Here is a 20,365-nt window from a genome sequence, read left to right as displayed (position 1 = left end):
TTTCGAATCCAAGTGCTACTTTTTCTTTGTTACATGTATATGTACAGACCAGTAGAGCTACAGTCTCATCAGAGACTTCTGGTTTTTAGCTCTACTAGTCGGAGACCAAAAGAGCTTGTGAATTGGTGAGATGTCCAACCAACGTCTTTCAAACTTTCAGTCTTCCTGTTAATTTTTCAAAACACATCTCCTCCTACATTTTAGCCCAGTTTCAGCAATACAGCACACACGTTTACTTATCTCAGATACCTTATTTTTAATATTGGTCTAAGACTTCATCAAATGGTGTTGCCATGGCCTTATAAAAGAAGTATTTCTTTAAAATTATTCAAAATACCACTCTTCCTGCAGTTTGATTATATTTGTTACCTCTTGGTACATATGTAGTATTTCCTAAAACGTTTTTGTTCTAATATATATATATATATATTTCTTCCGACAAACGTTGTTAAAAAAGTCTTAGATACGTAATTTTCTTTTTGGATTTTTCATTGCGACAAATGGAATTGCCAGGGTTACAAAAATAGAAATGTCTGTGCAATTCTTCCGCCTACAGTTTAAATATGATTTCAGTAAGATTTGTACCCACATAAACTATACTGAAATAAATATTTGTATTAATTGGTATTATTTGATTTCAATTTTTGATGTTGCAAGGTGTTAGTTTAAATATAAATTGCTAAGAAGTCCTTTCAAATGAAAACTCCTCCCACAGTTTTGGCCGATTTCAGTTAGATTTGGTACACAAGTAGTCTATATTTACTAAAATGCATTGTTCCATATCACTTGTACACATCAGTATATTTTTACAGTCGTACAGTGTCGTCAGAGACCTCTGGCTGTGTGTGTATGATTATGCAGTTTAAAAGAACCTCCGCTATACAGATGAATGTTTTGGTGCTTTGTTGATGTGTTCATGTTTTTTTTATACTTTCATTATTTTTTTCTAACAATGCAATGTCTGCAAACAACAAACAAACGTAGAGATACGACCCCCCCCACCCCACTCCCCCTTTGGAGATATGTTTTCTCCCTCTCTCTATCTTTAAATCTCAGGTCTGATTATCTCGAAACTTACCCACTCTCGAAGCAGCATTCATTTCTACCGTACTCGCACTGGGTATTTATCTACCAATTGATTGATTTCTATCGTATCTGGCTTATTTACTTTACATTGCTATATCACTTATCCTAAATGTATGTATTCTGGCAATATGTGCTACTTTCATTATCCATCTTTTAAAACTATTATATTACAGTATAGATTAAAAAAGTGTCAACGTGTCAAGAATGTAATCGAGATATATTCATTAGCTCGTTTAGTACAAATCATAATTTTTGGAACTATGTGCAAATTTGAAGAGTTAGGAAGAGAAGGATGTCGATTGCATCATTCAAACTAATTATCCCATCTTAACATTTTACTAATACATTGGATATATTTTTACCTTTTAAAATATATGTTACTTCAAAGGAATGTTGTCATGCTCTTTTTTGGAAGCATAAAGTAAAACATTAACTCGGAAGTAAGTAGAGAAAAAAATTATAAAAAAGTTGTGACAAATTAAATCCTCAACATATTCAAGGCAACTTCAGTATGGGCACCTATACAATGTTTTGCTTCATTGTATTTTGCAAATCAATCAGAAGAACAAACGCTTACGGTAAGATTTTTTTTTTATTCTTATAGAAAATTTTGGACACGAATCACATTTTAAATATGGGAAATCAAATATTTCGTTTTAAATGCCATATAATATATAGTAAATGCCAAAAAAATATGAACCGTTAACAAGGGATGCTTACTCCTCCTAGGCACCTCTAGAATTTCCAGTGGGACCTTTTATTTTTATTCTTTTCTTTTTTGCCCTCTTCACATATTCATATTGTTTATAGATTTTTTGAGATCCATCACTCAAGTTATCTTTGACTTTTACTTTCTAATCAAATGGCATCGTATATTATTCTTAAGTTTTTTTTTATTATCTTATAGAGTTCTTGGCTTTTGAGAGACCGGTGAGTGTAAGCTCAAGATACAACAATAAATACTTTGCTCCAAGTAATGCAGTGGACGGTGACCGGAGTACTGACCTATTGAAATGTACACTCACAGGCTTCGATCAGAAAGAAGCGTGGTTAAGGGTGGACCTCGGCTCAAAGAAAAATATCGAATCGATATTAATTTTGCATGGAGGTTGTAAGTATTTAAGACAACATTTCTTTTATGATGTAAAATATACATGTACATGTATGTAATGATTCACTTCCCTTATTTTCTCTGCTGAAGCAATATTTTTAATAAATCTCTAGAAATCATATCCCTCGCAATAAAGATAGTTATAGAAATGTTTGGTTCATGTCGTCACAATCCTCGGAATATTTTATTTGATATCAAAAAACGCTCATTCATGATGATATGTATGTTCGATAAGTAACGATCATGTAGAAATGCACCAGTATTTTCTTTAATTTTAAACCATCGTGGTTAACTAAACATACACTTCTGTATGTGTAAGGGGTATGTTTATATGTAAAGAATTGTCAAATATTTATATATTTTTTTTAAATTTAATAATATGAATTGTATAAGTCAATACAGACATATTTTTTTGCAGTGGGTCTTGATGCATCTCCAATTAGCTCTACTAGTTCGGGTGTACTTCCAGACTCTGACGGAACTGGAACTGTTTTTCTCAGGGATAATGGAGAGATTTGTGGGGAGAACCTTGGTACGAGAGACGCAATGGTTATCTGTCTGATATGGGGATTTTTACCGTAAGTAAACTATTTCATTTGTTAGCCTACTGGTCGCACTTCGAGGATATAAACAATTATGAAGTGGTAAAGTATATTTCGTCTGTCTATTTAATAATATTCCAAAATGGGACTTTGTTTTCTTTTCTTCCAAATTCAATAAAACTTTGAACATAAATAGATTACATGATAATACTTGGTTCTCTGCACATGTTTTTTTTTCCGGAAAAGTAACATTTCTGTAGAATTGTTGTTAAAGGCTTCTCATCCTGTCAAGTTCTCGTCTTATTTCTATGTTTAAATAATGTAGTCAGAACATTAAGAAACATGATTCCCCTTATACTGATTTTGATTTTGAAGACGATAATGCCATTACCATTTAAAAAAAAAGAAATTTCTTTGAAATCTTTTCAAAACACACTTTCTTCTATAAACTAATTCTGGTTTTAATAAAATTTGGTACACATGTACATTACAGTAAGATAAAAATACATTTTTATGTATAAATCTTTCAAATATATACTATTCCCTCTACATATTTGGTCTGATTTTAGTTTAACTTGGAGTACAGGTATAATGTATCGCGTTTCATACTAACACTATATATGTGTTTACATGTAATATGGATGCACTATGTTGCAGTGATTAACAGAATATCCTTTGTGATATTATATATCATAACACTATAACTTCAATACTTATTTGGACTAATTTCAATAAATGTTGATATACTTAAGACACAATTATTTCTATAAAGATATGTTGGAGTATTGGTACAAGTTTAGAAAACAGCTGATCAGGTACATAATTTTCGAATATAAAACTAAGTGTTTGCAGTACTGGTACTACATTTTCCTTTCTTAGTTATTCATTCTAAGAGATCTTATAACATTGTCCATTCAGTATTTGTGTTGTTTACTCTCTATTATAGTCTCAGTAGATGTTTTTGTACTCAACATAGCAAAGATTTAATATCAATAATAAAGTAATGTATCCTGAAGTTTTGGCGTATGTTTTCAAGAAGGCAGGTAAAAATGGTATTTTTGGATTTTTTTGAAGGTCAAGGTCATAAAAATGTATACGCTGTAAATTTTGAATAATTAATTACCCGGATTAGAAATTTAAATAAACGATAAAAGTAAGATATGTCTGTGGACAAAAATAACTATGACAATAAAAAGATCTATGCATTGTTGCAGAGATTATCCATCACACAGAATAGTGAATACGTCTTCCAGAATTATACTAAATGACCCCAACTGTAAGGGAGATGAAGTCAGCATCAATGAATGTCCAATGGGAGGACAAAACTGTACTTCCGGTGAATCAGTGTCGGTAAAATGTAATAGTAAGCCATGCTCTTTTATTTCTTTTTATTTTCGTTTCCTGGGTATTTAGTAAATGACATTTCATTCTGCTCGCTGTAACAAAAACGATTTCTGAAGTATGATTTTGTATGAGGGTAATTAAAGTACATGAAGCTTTTTTCACAATTCATTAATTAACAATCGTGTTTTTGATAGAAGGAAGTACCTTTGCTGGTTTCTCTGTATATATATCTGATACAGAAGACTGGAAATCTGGACAGGTTTGTCATCATCATGAGATTGATGTAATACCAAGCAATACAATATCCTTCCCCTGCATCTCTTCCGGTCGTTACGTCACTGTACACAACTCAAGGAACTCGACTCAATTTCCATCTGTGTCCGAGTTTGCATATATCAATATTTGCGAAATAAATGTTGCAGGTAATTTTTTCTTTTTATTCCTCGGAAACGGAATTCGGATTTGAATTCGGGGGCATATAGCTTTTTATCTGTCATTCTGTTGTCTGTTCGTCTTCAAAAAAATTAATCTTGTCATAACTTTCTAAATGATGGGCTTTCAAATTTCCCTTATATATTCAGTGTGATAACACCTTTCTTTAGGTCAGATATTTGATGTCCGGATCTTGAACATTGAGTTTGACCAACTTTTGCCAACCTTTGACATTGGCCATAACTTGAATGGTTGGTGCTAGGGCTTTCATATTTCACATATTTATTTCTAGTTTAGGACCTTTCCTTGGGTGTCATCTTAACTGACCTTCGAGTTTGAGAAAAAAAGCTAAAACGAATTAAAAACAAGGACTACACAGCAAAAACAAATTAAAAGTAAAAAGCACAACGCAAATAATTATACTAATTAAAACATAAAGAAAAGATAAAGAAAATGAATAATAAAAAAAAAAACAAAAAAAAAAAAAAAAAAAAAAAAACAAAAAAAAAAAAAAAACTGAAATAAGAATATATGTTTGGCAAAACGAAATTTGAGAGTAAGATAATGATACAATTTGGGGAAGAAATCTAAAGTCTGTGGATAATTAGCTTTATTTTTATCTACGTGCATTAATATACGGAAGTACGATATGTTATTAACTCTAATTTGGTGGAAAGATAAGACCAAATGTTTGAGAGAGAGAAATACCCTATGGGCTATCAGATTTGTACAAAGGGAAACATTCATTAAGTCATTCTAAATTTATATAGAGTTTGAATGAAGTATTTCCTCGTTTAACATATCTTGTCATCAGTGTGCATTTTTACTTTATTGATATGCATTTACAAACAAGGATACAAAATCCCTATTTCTATTTATAGAAACATATATCTAATCATGCAAGAACAGAATGTTGTAAAGGTTTCTCAAAAATGCTCTATATTATTAATAAAAACCACCAGCTCTGGAATTGTACATTTGAATAATCCATCTCTAGTTGACGTAAATCGTTCTTTTTCCTCAGCGGTATACGGTAACGTCTCTATATGAGTTAAAAATTCTCCAATGGGACGTAAAACAATATACAATCAATCAATCAATCCTTTCCTTCATAATGAATGTTTATCTTGTTGTAACGCAAAAATTTTCAAAGATGTTAAACCTCTAAAAACATCACACTGTCTTACATGTAAGCTAAGCTCAGAGAATTTTTTTTTCTTTCTTTTTTTTGATGAATGTTGTTTTTTCTACTATGTGTATGCAGGGAAGATGTATACATATTCTTGAAGTCGGAACACAGTTAAATGAAATTCAAACATATCATTTAAAATTATGGTACAATTCATATCTTAAATTTCATTATAATCTTTTACATTTGAGAACCAATTGCATTAAATAAGGAGAAGAGCAAATACTGTATATAAATTTCATATAACTGAATTTTCTTTGGAGTAAGTAATGTTCCTTTTCAACATCCTTATCTGACAGAACTGAAAAAGAGGCATAATCCACTCTTTTCTTACGTATTTCTAACATCTGAAATAGGAGTGCAACACTTAAAAACAAGACTTTATTTTAGACTTTCATACCTAGTTAATCTCCAAGAGTTGAACAATGTAGAAACTTTTGGAATCGTTATTAGGGCTTTGAAAATAAAATTCTTTCAAAAAACATGCATGTATTTTCGACGAATTTTTACAGGTTGTGATTTTGGTTTTTATGGAGGAGAGTGCTCTAGGTGTCCTGAAAATTGCCTAAATAATAACTGTCATGTTCAGACAGGTGTGTGTTTTGGCTGTGAAGAAGGATACAAAGGTCCAACATGTACTACAGGTACATTAAATATTGCACATTTCCCTATAGTTCTACAAGGAGGTTGCATTATTTTTCCCCTTTGGATTCATAAAAAAGGAAAATAATAGCTAAATAAGGTTTTTTTGTTTTATGTGAACAATGTGCAGTTGTTGCAAAGTTATTGGTGACAGCATACACGAACTATCACGCAAGATTGAACGGGACACACGAACAATCCCAGGACTCTAACTGGCGACTAATTAAGTCTCCATGGCGCCGGAAAAAATGCTAGGTGCCTCAAATTTTTGTATAAGTCGCCATAGTGGAAACCATTTTAAATTGATTTGGCGATCATCAAATTCCGAAACTATAAATATTTTTAACATATATTTTTAAGAAGAAAAAGAATTTTTACAATTACAATAGATCACCCCGCCCTTCCTGAATAATTGGATGAGTCAGTATGTCTAAATTGGCGCCTAAGAAAAAAATTGCCTGGCGACTAAAAATTTGCATTGGCGACTCATTTTTGTTTATTAGGAGCCAGCTGGCGCCTAAATTTTAGAGGTCTCCTAGAGACAATAATCCTTTACGCACACGATTCTACACTTTACACGACATGCCATGTTTTATTCACCGACTTAGTTTTTATATAAGAATTGATTATTTTCTTTTTGTATAGATATACCTTTCCGATGTATTGATATAAAATATCTATACTACGATAATCAGTGAACATAATTATCATCAGAATAAAAATAATCTATTTTAATACTCGTTTAGAGGAAATGAATTATTTAATGTCTTGAAAGATAATGAAATGGGTGTGAAATATGTATTGTCATAAGCAATTATAAGACGATTAAACCCGATTCAAACACAATCTCTCAAGTTACTTGAACAATCATGCACATTACAAGAACGATTCCTCACAACTGTTTTGTCAACATTAACGTTGCAGCCACTGTACAATGAAAGAATAGCTCTTTTTTATTTTATTTTAATGCAACACACAAGAATAAGTTTATTTTTCTATGGGATTAAAGCTTATTTTTGAAAATCTCATCTAGAATGTCCTGCCGGTCAGTACGGACAGAATTGTTCCCTTGCGTGTGGACGCTGTCGTAACAGAACATCATGTAACAATATAAACGGGGCTTGTCCAAATGGATGTTCCGCCGGCTGGAAGGGAAGAAAATGTAATCTAGGTATGTCTAGATTTCAAAGTCTTTCATAGACCGAACAACGTCTACTAATAATTAACTTTACTGTGACATCCTTATCTGGCATTGTTCTTCGAATCTTTATGCAAAATGTTTTGTCGGCTAATGTTCTACTGGAAATTGTTTGCCAAAGTGCCTTGGCTATTTGCTTCAAGACCAAAATAAATTCCTTTTGAAATTTTAGGCACAGGCGAGGAAAAATTGTCATACAGAAGCTGTATCATAATCTATTCTATTAAAATGTCTGATAACAATCGTATTTTATTTGACATACATGTAGTTTTCATAGTATTTCCTATATCATCTCTGGAAAAAAAAAAAAAAAAAAAAAGTAAAAATATGGTTAAATCTTAAGGCATAAAATCGTTTCTTTTTAGAATGTGAATACGGATACTTTGGTCCTGAATGTAACAATTCATGCAACATTCCGAACTGCAAAAACAGTACCTCTTGTGATGGCATTACTGGGGAATGTCTTGTCGGCTGTGTTGATGGATGGACAGGAATAACGTGCAATGGTAAAGTTCATTTATTAATATCATACACGTTAAAAATTACTTCCTTGTTTTTTTGTTTTTGTTTTTTTTTTTTTTTTTTTTTGGGGGGGGGGGGGCTGAATCTACATTAAAAGTACATCAAGTAGCCACCATGTTGTGGGGAGGGGGGCTATTGATTCTCATATGGTATTTAAAAACGGTATGAATCTTTTATTTTGATTGTCCAAAGATCTGCAAATAATTTAAAGCATAATCAGTTTACCGCCAGTTATGTTTTCTAGTCTTCAAAAAGAGAAACAATGTTCCCTTCTCTTTTGTTATTTTGCTTGATCCTACAAAGGGACACAGCTCGTTTTAAATTGGATTGAACAATTGCAAAAACGAATAAATAATGCATAATCTTACTGTGCTCTTTACATCGTAATAATTCAGCATTCCGCTAAAAGGTCTCTTTTGAAAAGTGTTTTTCTTAGTGAAAATATTTCCAAAATATGGTATTCAAAGAAAGATATCTGTTTGAATGATTTAAAATCTTTATGCTTTGCCAATTACCATATGCCTTTATTTAAAAACTTTATTTTTTTCAGAGTTCAATGATATAGTAGTTTATATCATCGCCGGTTCATTATCATCGGCCCTTATCGTTATCTTGGTCGTCGTTATTTCGGTTACACTCATCCGGCGAAAGCCTTGCCATAAAAAAGGGAACAATTATGAAACGTCATTAGAAAAAAGTGAAAATAGAGTATATGATCATATTGTGAAATTTAGGATAAGTAAGAAAAAGGAGAAAAGTCAGACACATTACATGGATATCTCCATAGGAGATATCATTTCGAGATCTTAGTACTTGAATGTAAAACACCAAAAATAAAATTATTGTAGTTTTCCTTTGACTATGTAACCAAATTTTGACATATTGAAAACAATCTGAGTTGTCATTTTTGAAATCGGCATCCAAATATATTGTAGCATGAGGTTGTAATTAGATGTACCTTTGTTGTATAGCAACTTTTAAATTCAATGAATAATTATCTTTGTGCTATTATAATTTAAATTCTAATTTACATGTATATAAGTGACATAGGGGTTGAAGTTTTTTTCCATGTTGTTGATAGAGAAATACACAATGAACGTGTTTTAGCTGTTTTTGTTTGTTTTCTCAAGATATCTTTTATGAAGAAAAAATTTGTTCTTAATGTATATACAGATGTATTTCTTTAAATTTGGTGTTTAATACCTTCTTTACACTAATGAAAAAAATGTTGTTTGAACTGTGAGGAAATTATATAGCATACAGGAAATCATATTAAAATTATATATTTCATTTTTAGCATAAGGTGGGTGACTTTTTTATCCAAAAGAAAAATCTTCATAGACAAAAACAAAATCGTGTTTGTCTGTTTATGAACAAACAAATAAAGTTATAAATTTTATTCTATCTTGGTCTTAGATAATGTTTCGGGTACTTGAATTAATTACATACAAATTTTTTAATACAGTGTAGATTGCGATTTATTCTATTTCACATGGAATGGTGAATCAGTCTACCCTGAAATTCTAGTGCAGTGTAAAGAGGGTCCTTAATATATTCATATCTTTTACTTTAGTTAGTAAAAAATAACTTTAGTGTTAAAATATATGTATAAAATAATATGTTGACGGTGCGACTGTTAGGGCGAGCGCAGATGCCTAAATTCAGTTTTATGTAGATCGGGCTCTTCAAATCGCACGTGACATTTAGTACGTCTAGAGTTTGACGTCATATGACGTCGCTTGTAAGTTGCATTACCAAAACGAAGTCTGAACAGTGCTAATTTTAAAAAAGAAGGCTTAATCTACTATTTATCTACTTTACATCCATCAAATCAAGGTGAGTTTATTTTTTTCTTGGAACTTCTTGTTACCGCGAGAACGTTGTTTGCGGCGAGATGCAATTCGCAAAGCATTGTGGGATCACAGGTAACCGCGGAAAAAAAATCGTTTGGATCAATGTTCAAAGTCCGAATTTTCTCTTCGCCCATGCGTTGCTTTAAGAGCTCGTAGTGACGAGCGCCGCTTCGCGCCGCTCGCTGCTCTCGCTATAATTGTATCCTTGAAGACCATCTACACACTGCCCTGAAAATACATTATGCTTGGTGTATATGGAACCATCTTTGGGTAGTGTAAATGCAAGATTATTCAATTAAATTAAGACCCTGGGGATAGGTGGGGCCACAATGGGCAAAGTTTTACATAAGTATGCAAATGATTAAACCTTTGTAGATCTTCTCAAGTGCAGAAAATCCATTATTAGTCATATTTAAATGGAGGGATCCTCATGTATTGTAGATTCAATTTTGTTGAGACCTTGACCTCCGAGGCTAGATTGGGGCCACGATGGGAAATGAACATTTCACATAGGAATATATGGGAACAGTCTGAAAAAAAAAATCTTCTTCGGAGGATTAGCAAAGCCATAAGGGTAGTATGGATTCAAATTTGTCCAAATCTTTACCCTGGGGTAGGATTGGGCTACAATAATCAATCACATTTTTACTTATGAATACTCTTAGTATTTCGAAGAAAAAAATCTTTTAAAAATCATCTTCTCAAGAGCAGCAAACACGTTAAGTCATAATCATATCGTCATATTCATATATAATAACATCCTAGGCAATGAGAATTAATTTAAAAGTTTTTTTTTTTTTTTTTTTTTTTTTTTTTTTTTTTTTTTTTAAATCGTAACCCACGTATGGTAGTGTGGCCACAATATGTAATCTAAATTTTACAATAGAAGATAAATGTAAAAATAATCTTCTGTTCAAAAAAGGACCATAGTTACTGCTGAATGTTGTGCCATTGAGACTTTTTTTGATGTTGATACCAGACTTGGGGACTACATCATTTAACCATCTGACCATTTCGCTCACTGTTAGCAAAATTAAAAGGACAAATTTTGTGTTAAATAATAAGTTTTTGTCAAAGGAAAGATCAAAGAGTTTGCAATCAGTGACATGCCTTGAAAATTTTGAGAACATTATCTACATACATTGAAACACAATCCTTAATAACTCTATAAACTCATGCATCCTATTGCGAAAAAATATAACTGATTTTATTTTTGTATTTTTTTTTTTTTTTTTTTTTTGCATTTTCTTTCTTTTTGCCAAATATATCGAATAAATTTTGTGATCCATTATATCAAAATTTTCATTACCATCTGATCACTTAAAATATATATCAGAATACTGAAATATAATTTAGTGAAAAACACTTTAATGACCATTTATAATACGAACTCCTCTACTTTGTATTCTTGTAAGAATACATCTTAGTCCGGCCACGTTAACTCTGTCAGGGAAGTTCTAAAATTTGAACTTAATCTTTAAAACTGTTACGTATAATTCAAAATGTGAATCTGGAAAATAATGGGAAAAAGAAGAAATATGTATTTAATCAAGTTTTTATAAAGATAACTGAATGTCTAAGTTTTTTTTTTTTTTCATTACGAATTAAGAAATTTAAATTATTAAATAGAAGACCATGTTTATATGAATGTTACAACGATCATTTTAAGCTTATTAAAAGGGAAATTTTAATCATGCCACAACATTTCAAAATATTAAAGAAACACGTCAGTACATAACTAAAGATCATGGAAAAAATAGAAGGATACGTGGGTTATTCATATCTTCCTTCTAATTGAGAGTCAGCGGTGCGTTTGAAACGCGTTAATTTATCATTTGCATCTTGTTTGATGTTAAGGAAGTAATTCACAGGAATGAAATATTTACACATTTATTTTAAAAGTAACTTCAATCGAATCATAACGATTCGGACATTTTTTTTGTACAAATTAAACATGAAATAGGTCGTAACATATCTGTCAGACTTCGCGACCATAGAGAGAGCGGAACAATCGAAAAAATTGTTTGATACTAAGACCTTTAAGATAAAAAAAACCCCTTCTCCTACTTGTCATTCAAATAAGGAAATTAAGGGTGTTCGTTTTTATTCATTCCGGAAGCAACTTTACAAAGATATCTCAGCACGAGTTCAGGGAGTTTTATTGCAAAATGAATTCATAACGTGTAGGAGACAGATTCCGTAGGTCGAGATCAAACCCGGGCTGGGGCAGAAGTGGGTATCTCTATAAGAGTGAATTTCTTTGTGCATTCTAAATTAATATTTCAATATTTCTTTACTCAGGGCACTTCTATTAGTTTAAGAATCCTTGTAAAATGTGCTATATGTATAGCTCTTGCATTGAATATTTTGTGATTTTTGATTTTTATTTTTATATATATTCGAGGGTCGTCCGATAAAATCGTGTGCAAATTTTCTACAGTGAAAAATAATCATAAATGCGTTCTTAAATTTTTACTGCTCTTTAGTACATTTTTCAACAATATACATAGCAAATTTCAAATAGAAAGATGCTCACATAAAGAAAATATGAGATTTAATTTTTATGTGTGGTATTTCCTTACGGCACACGGATGATAACTTCAAAGTGTCCAAAGCAGCTTCACGTTTTCTCTTTGCTAAAAAAAAAAAAAATGGATAAGCGCCACTTAATTTCGGGAATTTCAATGATGCACATACTTGAGTTTCCCTTTTTTTCCTCCATAAACAATTGAGGTACAATTTCGGACACACATTGGACTTTCTGAAGCTTTATTAGTAATTTTTGGACAATGCTCTTACTATCATTCAACTAATAAGCCAATCTAATATCGTCAGTAACAGCGTCTTTTGTTATTGCCAGTATCTATCTGTCCGTATTTTTTGTTCGTAAAGCATATATAAATTTCGAAAAAAGGATTCGAGGGAAAATGTTCATAGATTACATATTTTATATATCTCCTTTTACGCCAAAATTATGCAAAATGTAAATAAGTTGCATTGAATAAGTCAACAAAATATTATCTTCTAAAGCTACGACAACAAATCCTTCGAAGTTCATTTCTGAACTTCAAGTCATAGAACCAGTAAATATAAGGATTGGCAATATGATTCAAAAGATTAAAACGGAGGCAGAAGAAGTAAATATTTCTTATATATCCTTTCCGTTCTTCCGTGCTTGCAAAACTGTGGATCTGAGTAACCAGTGATGTCAGATATGAAACTATGTACACAATAATGATTACAAGAAACATAACACTGATATTCTTTCGAGCTTTTTGTTCCGGGCTTCCGTTCACCATAGATTCGTCATTAGCCTGCAGTTTAGGCTTTGTTATATTCTTTCCATCATCAGACATTTGTGTTTCTTTAGATACAATTTTGCCATCTGGAACATTTTTTGCTCGGTTTCGTCTGGCAGGTGACAGTCTATCATAAATGGTTTTTGTCACAGGAACGTAAAAGATAAATGTGATGAAAATATTTATTAAAGAAAGAAACAACAAAAACCCTAAATATGGTATCATAACATTGAAACTATCGGTTCCATCATCTATATGACAAAAGGAGATATTATAATTACCAGTGGTATTTAGTGATCTGAGTTTATATATTCCATTGAATTTCAAAATTGGAGAGGCATATCCCACTGAAATCAGAAATATGATCAAGACGGCAATTCTGCACAATTTTTGAGTCATTTGTTGACCGAACGGACGACAGATGATCAAATATCTCTGCAATGCAATAGCAAGGATCAGATGAGCAGAAAATCCGCCGGTAAATACGATTAAAAAAGACATCATTTTACACAAAAATACATCAGGGTAGATGTAACGCATCGTGTTATCCAAATGAAACTGAGTAGCATTCGACACAGATCCGACCAGATCGACAACAGCAAGAACTGGTATAAAATATCTGGAACCCATCTTGTCTTTAACGTATTTAGTGTACATCAAAATAACAAGACAATTTCCAAGTATGCCGAAGGTAGCTGCAATCAGTTGTACAATTGTGTTGGGGAGAAGCTGTTTCGAATATTCCTCTGACAAAGTCTCTGCATCCGCCATCTCTGAAATTTGAAGCAAAGAAATTTTCGCTGTTTTCCTTTACAAGAGCCTTTGAATAAACAAAATTATGATATAGGAATTTTGATACAGAAATATTCTTCCTTCCTTTAAAATAAATCTCTGAGTAGGCCGTTTCCTATTAATATACACGGACACATGTGTCTAGCTTTTGTGTTATTTTTTATTAAATAATCATATTTCCAAGAAATATGAGTCTATTATTTAATATCGTGTGCCTGCATTATTTCCTACTTTAACACGTGTGTCAAAAGATAATAATTACGATTCAATCCGTCGCTTCCTTGAAATTTAAATTTGCAAACAAAGGAATAGACACTGTAAACATAAGTAAGATTCTTAGTCTTAAAAAAGGTTCAGTCTTGCCTTCCAACATATGTTAAGTATAAGTCTACACCCTGTATTTCCTATAGATATTCCTCAATTGTTTCTTCCAAACAAAGATACATAGCGGGTTCCAGTTAATATACTATCAAGCCTTTTTCTTCTCTTTACACTAAATTTTAAAAAGTAGTGAAAGAGAAACTTCAGGAATACTATACTACAACATATTTGAGGAATGGTGTTACAGGATGTGGATACTTGAAAACTCCAAGGAACTGTTAAAAATTCTTGTTAATGGTCATTTGCAAAATTATTTTGTAAGAACATGGTATTGCATACTGACCGTGTTACCTATCTAATTCTTTCAACAAAATTTCTTTAAAAAGTTTCTATACACAGTTGGACTATGTCGATATCATTGATAGCGTGGATAATACTATTGAGACTGTGGGTAATAGTTCTAATAGTGTGGATGATAACTTTGAGATATGGCGTCATAGTTCCTATAGTGTAGGTAATAATTTTTAGTGCAGGTGATAACTTTTAATTTTAACTTTTGATTACTGTGGATTATAACTTTGAGTGTGTGCTTCTACGCAGTGTTTCTTCAGGTTGGTGGTACAGACCGATACTGTTCATGCAAATTCAATTTCAGATAAATTCATTCAAGGCTTCATATAAATCAAAGAGAAAAAAAAGACATGAATTAAATGATTAATTATTATTCTGAGAATACTTGATATTTTGTAGCTGGATATGAATTTATCTAAGAGAATTTGGCAGATTTTAGATATATATTTGAACAAATGCTAAGCCAGATTTTGTTACCTTATTTTAAAAATAATCTTTTTTAATGCATTTTGTGAAGAATATTCGATCGAATCCTTAAATATAACAAAAAATAGTCAATTAAAGAGTAAATCACAGCTGGTATTGTAACCGTTTCTTGGGTTGATAAACAAAAATAAAGACGGTTTGGGGTGTGGATCCAATATTGTATTTGGTACATGTATTTCAGGATCGTTAGGAACAGTGTATATATACACCCTACAATAATTACAACAAATAAGCACACAAAGACATACACAAAACAATACAAAACAAATAAACACATTTTAACACAATTAATTATAGGCCATTTACATTTACACCTCATTTAATATTTAAAATACTTAGGTCGCACATCACCCAGATAATTGATAAACTTATAGCGCTGCTTTTATAACTATTATATTTCTATTCCTACTTTGTAGAAATATCTCATAAGTAATATTTACATTAATTATAAGATTTATATTAATCCAATATCATCACATACCAGTTTATGGAACCAGGTGATTCCTATATCTATCTCGGTTCAGCTCCATATGAATACGTGAATGGCCTAATTAACAATTATTTAAAATTACAACAAATTCACAAATCCCTTATTTAGGATGCATGAATAAATTAAAATGTTAACTTGCAATTATAACTTTTGTACGTACATATTTTATCAATTTATACATATCTTTCAAACAATCACACTTGATTTAGCAAGTTAAGATTAAAATAAATTATTTAGATTCCTCATTCATAAAGAAATTATTTAGGTGCTTATTTAATAGTTTAATTATTTATTAAGTCTACTTACAGGAATAAGGGTAGTTTCCAGCACTATAGAATATGTATATCTACGTGTATAAAGCTTCACACCCTTCAAAACCAGTTCTCAAAGGAAAAAAAAAAATCATGAAACCACACTGATCAATAGAAATCAATGTAACAGTCAATAATGGAATAACTCATTTCCTACAATACCTGGTAGTCTACCTGGAATGCAACATTTTTTTTAAAATAGGGGTGTTTAGGTTTATAACAGACACTGAACAAAGACAACATAGAGTGTTAGTACATAGCATTGCGCAGCGCTGAATGAATGAGTGAATGAATAAATGAATAAAATAATAAATGAGAATAATGTTCACTATTAATTAAAATAAATATCCTTAAAAAAGTACAACTACCACAGTATGATGCATTCGGGTTAATATTATGACCTCAAAAGAGGTCGCCCGAGTGGCGCAATGGTTAAGAGTTTTTTCCTCTAGAGTCGAGGTTTAAGGAGTTAACCGTTACGTCATGGGTTCGAATTTTACTGCGGGACGTGTAGAACAGTCCTTCGGGATGAGATCGTATAAACCTAGGTCCCATGTCACAGTAGGTACTGGCACGAAAAAGATCTTTCACCTTAAAGTGTGGAATGGAGGTCTAAATTTGCAGTCCTCCACCGGCAAGCGGTGGCGTCTCAATATGATGGAAAATTTTTCGAAGGGACATTAAAAAAAACAGAAACATCAAAAGAGAATGACCTGCCCTTAAAACACAAATAAACACAAATAAATGTTTGTGTGGATTAGAAAGTTTGCATCAATTTCAAATGCTCAGAAGCCTTGAATTTAAAGATTTGACTCAAGAGTGTTCTTTTTATCATGCAAAATTGTTCATCTAATGTACAAGGAATGTTCGAAATTATTGATAAATCATGGTTATTTGCCTTTCAAATGAAAGACTTTTGATGATTTTTCGTTGTTGTTATTTATCATGTTTTGTGTTTAGTAATTGTGTTTTTTTTTATTTAAAGGTCCGTTTTTAACTTGTGCCCCACCCCATATGAATATGATTAATAATAGTAACTTGGGCTTACGTTCACCTGCTCATTCACAACTATCTAACCTGTTACTCCGCTACAAAATATAGTACACTGCAATCGCAAAATGAAAGTAGAATAAATCATTCTTCTGGGAAGCATTTACAAATGTATTACAACATACAGAAAATTAATTTCTTTTAAGAATAATCATCTGATGTTAGGAAAGATACGAAAGGGGGAGGGGGGTAAAGCAAGCAATAATGACGCGTACGGTTATATTTTAAGATATATATGATATAAGTTACATAGTAATGAATTACGTTAGGTGACCCGTGGTCTCCCTAATAAAAAAAAACCACGTTACGCGACCATATGAAAGTAACACACTATAGTTAACCTTTGGTCTCCTTGTTAATATATCAGAGTAGGTGACCTTTTGTCATTGCAAGCGCAGATCTAACAGGATTGGAGGGGGAGTAGTTCATGCCCTCTTGGAAATTTTACTGATAATTTAAGATAATGGTATAATGATTTAGTAATAAATTACGTTAAATGACCTCTGGTCTCCAAAATGATATATCAAACCACAAAAGGCGACCTTGTCAATATACCTCTGGTTTCCTTATTGATATTACAAAACAGGTGTCCCTCTTGTATGTGATGAGTGAAAATTTAATGGAAGGGAGATGCTGAGCTCTAATCACTACCCCCGCCAGGTCTGCAAATGGGAAACAAAACTAACCAAAAAGAAACTTATCAAAAATAGACTTAGAAAACACGAACCCCTTGGAAATTGCTTCTAAGAATCATATACATATATATCATATGTATGAAGACAAAAAAATTGCCCAAACTCGCACTCCATTCCGACAAAATACATTTAGTGAAAATTGAGAATTTGTTTTTGCTTGTCCTCAAAATCTGAGTCTGAGCTTGGGAAGTAATTCTTCATATATCACATTTTAACCTATTTTCTCCTTACAACATTAGGTGACCTTTTGTCTACTTAATGTTCTACAGCATAAGTTGACAACTGGTCTCCCTAATAATGTAAAATATAAAGCGACATCTGTACTCCGCATTTACATACAACTTTATATGATCTCTGGTCTTCCTAATAATGTACAATATAGGGTGATCTCTGGTCTCCCTAATGATGTACAATATAAGATGACCTCTGGTCCCCCTACTAATGTAAAATATAAGGTGATATCTGGTCTCCCTAATGATGTACAATATAAGATGACCTCTGGTCCCCCTAATAATATAAAATATAAGGTGATATCTGGTCCCCCTAATAATGTAAAATATAAGGTGACCTTTGGTTTCCGAAATGATGTACGATATAAGGTGACCTCTTGTCTATCTAATAATAGAAATATAAGGTGACCTCTGGTCTCCCTAAGGATGTACAATATAAGGTGACCCCTGGTCTCCCTAACGATATACAACAGAGGAAAACTTTGGTCTCCGTATACAACTTAATGTGAATTTTGCTATCTGTAAAGATGTACAATTTATAGGGAACTCTAGTCTCCGTATTAATATTAAACTTTATGTGACCTCTAATCTCCCAAATGACGCACAATATAAGGTGACCTCTAGTCTCTACATTCAAATACAACTTTATATGACTCCTGCCCTCTTTAGTGATGTACAATATGGAGCAACCTCTAGCCTCCGTATTCATATACATTTTTATGTGACCCCTGGTCTCCTAATGATTAAAAAAGTTGTACAAGTCCAAAAGTTGTATAAGAATACGGAGACCAGAGGTCACCTGACATTGTACATCGTTAAAGAGATCAGGGGTCACAATAAGTTTTTTTTTTTTATGAATACGGAGACCAGAGGTCACCTAATATTATACATCGTAAGGGGGACCAGAGGTCACAAAGATTTTTTTTATGAATACGGTGACCAGGGGTCCCCTGATATTGTACATCATTAGGGAAAGCAGAGGTCACATAAAGTTGTATATGAATATGGAGACCAGAGGTCACCATATATTGTACATCACTAGGGAGACCAGAGGTCACCTTATATTGTTCCTCATTACGGTGACCAGAGGTCAAATAAAGATTTAAATGAATACGGAGATCAGAGGTCACCTTATATTGGACAACTTAGAATGAACCAGATGTCAGATAAAATTATATAAGAATACGGAGACCAAAGGTCACTTACATTTGACACCAGAGATCATATAAAGTTATATATGAATACGAGACCAGGGGTCACCTTATACAGTACATCATAAGGGGGAAAATAGGTCAAATATTTTTTTATGAATACGGAGATCAGGGATCACTTTATACTGTACATCATTAGTGGGACCAGAGGTCACATAAATTTATATATGAATATGGAGATCAGAAGTCATTTTATATATTGTACATTATTAGGGAGACCAGAGATTACCTTATATTGTACACCATTTTGTACATAAACACTGAGACCATAGGTCAGCTTAAATTGAACATTATTAGGGGGACTAGAGGTCATATATAGCGGTATATGAATACGGAGTCCAGAGGTCACCCTATATTGTACATCATAAGAGAGACCAGAAGTAACGTAAAGTTGTATATGACTATGGAGACCAGAGGTTACCTTATATTGTACATTATTAGGGAGACCAGGTGTCACCTTATATTGTACCTCATTAGGGTGACCAGAGGTCACATAAAGTTTTAAATGAATACGGAGACCAGATGTCACCTTATATAATACATCATTAGAGAAACCAAAGGTCACCTTATCTGGTGTCCACATTGGTGTCCTCTGGTTACTATTTTGGACACTCTTGTCTCCTTTTTGATATACCATACTAGATGACCTGTGGTCTCCGTATTGTTATGATACATTATTACTAGTACATAATTCCGTATGAAAGAGGATGCTTACTCCTATGCACCTGATCTCATCTCTTGAATATAGGATTTGAGTTTTATGCGCTGTTCACAACTTTTCCTCCCTAATAGGACTTTTGAGATCGATCCCTATTTGGTATCTTAAACTTTTTCATTGTTCAGCATATGATTTACTTGAACATAAGTTGTAAAAAAAAAACTCAAGGTGAGAGCAATTTCTGAAAGGAGTCGAAATATTGACAGGTGTGTTGATGATGCGGGGATGACAGATCGAACCTAGTTTACAATCATCATTTCCCAAATTCTATGGTCGATACTATGACCTTGTTGGCTAATACAATCTATCATTAAGTCAAATACTGATTGACGTTTCTCTTGCTGGTTGTTAAGCAATTATTTAAACACAGAATAGTCAAAGATTTTTTTCAATTTGGCTGATCATGACAATGATTAGATTGTGTAGTGTGGCAGGTCGGCACGGATGCTTGCTCCTCCTTGGGGCCTGGTCCCACCTCCTATGATTTTAGGA

At 32.4% G+C, this 20,365-nt stretch overlaps 2 protein-coding genes across 2 annotated transcripts; one reads left to right on the top strand and one right to left on the bottom strand.

Moving 5' to 3' along the window:
• The first annotated feature begins 529 nt into the window (after positions 1 to 529).
• On the top strand, positions 530 to 8,876 carry LOC133174546 (neurogenic locus Notch protein-like). The gene is made up of 9 exons (XM_061309659.1): positions 530 to 572; positions 1,994 to 2,197; positions 2,616 to 2,775; positions 3,954 to 4,102; positions 4,278 to 4,505; positions 6,217 to 6,348; positions 7,380 to 7,517; positions 7,910 to 8,050; positions 8,617 to 8,876. Exons 1-9 carry the CDS (start codon positions 530 to 532, stop codon positions 8,874 to 8,876), a joined length of 1,455 nt encoding a protein of 484 aa, XP_061165643.1.
• Positions 8,877 to 12,936: 4,060 nt separating this feature from the next.
• On the bottom strand, positions 12,937 to 13,989 carry LOC133174545 (somatostatin receptor type 5-like). The gene has a single exon (XM_061309658.1). The coding sequence runs from the start codon at positions 13,987 to 13,989 to the stop codon at positions 12,937 to 12,939; it is 1,053 nt and encodes a 350-aa protein (XP_061165642.1).
• Between the last annotated feature and the right edge of the window lie 6,376 nt (positions 13,990 to 20,365).

The sequence above is a fragment of the Saccostrea echinata genome, unplaced genomic scaffold, assembly GCF_033153115.1.
Source record: "Saccostrea echinata isolate AGI-Se365-2 ecotype Australia unplaced genomic scaffold, CSIRO_AGI_Sech_v1 ptg000058l, whole genome shotgun sequence".
Classification (NCBI taxonomy): Eukaryota; Metazoa; Mollusca; class Bivalvia; order Ostreida; family Ostreidae; genus Saccostrea; species Saccostrea echinata.
Note: the sequence above shows the minus strand (reverse complement) of the source record. Positions and strands in the feature narration are given on the sequence as shown.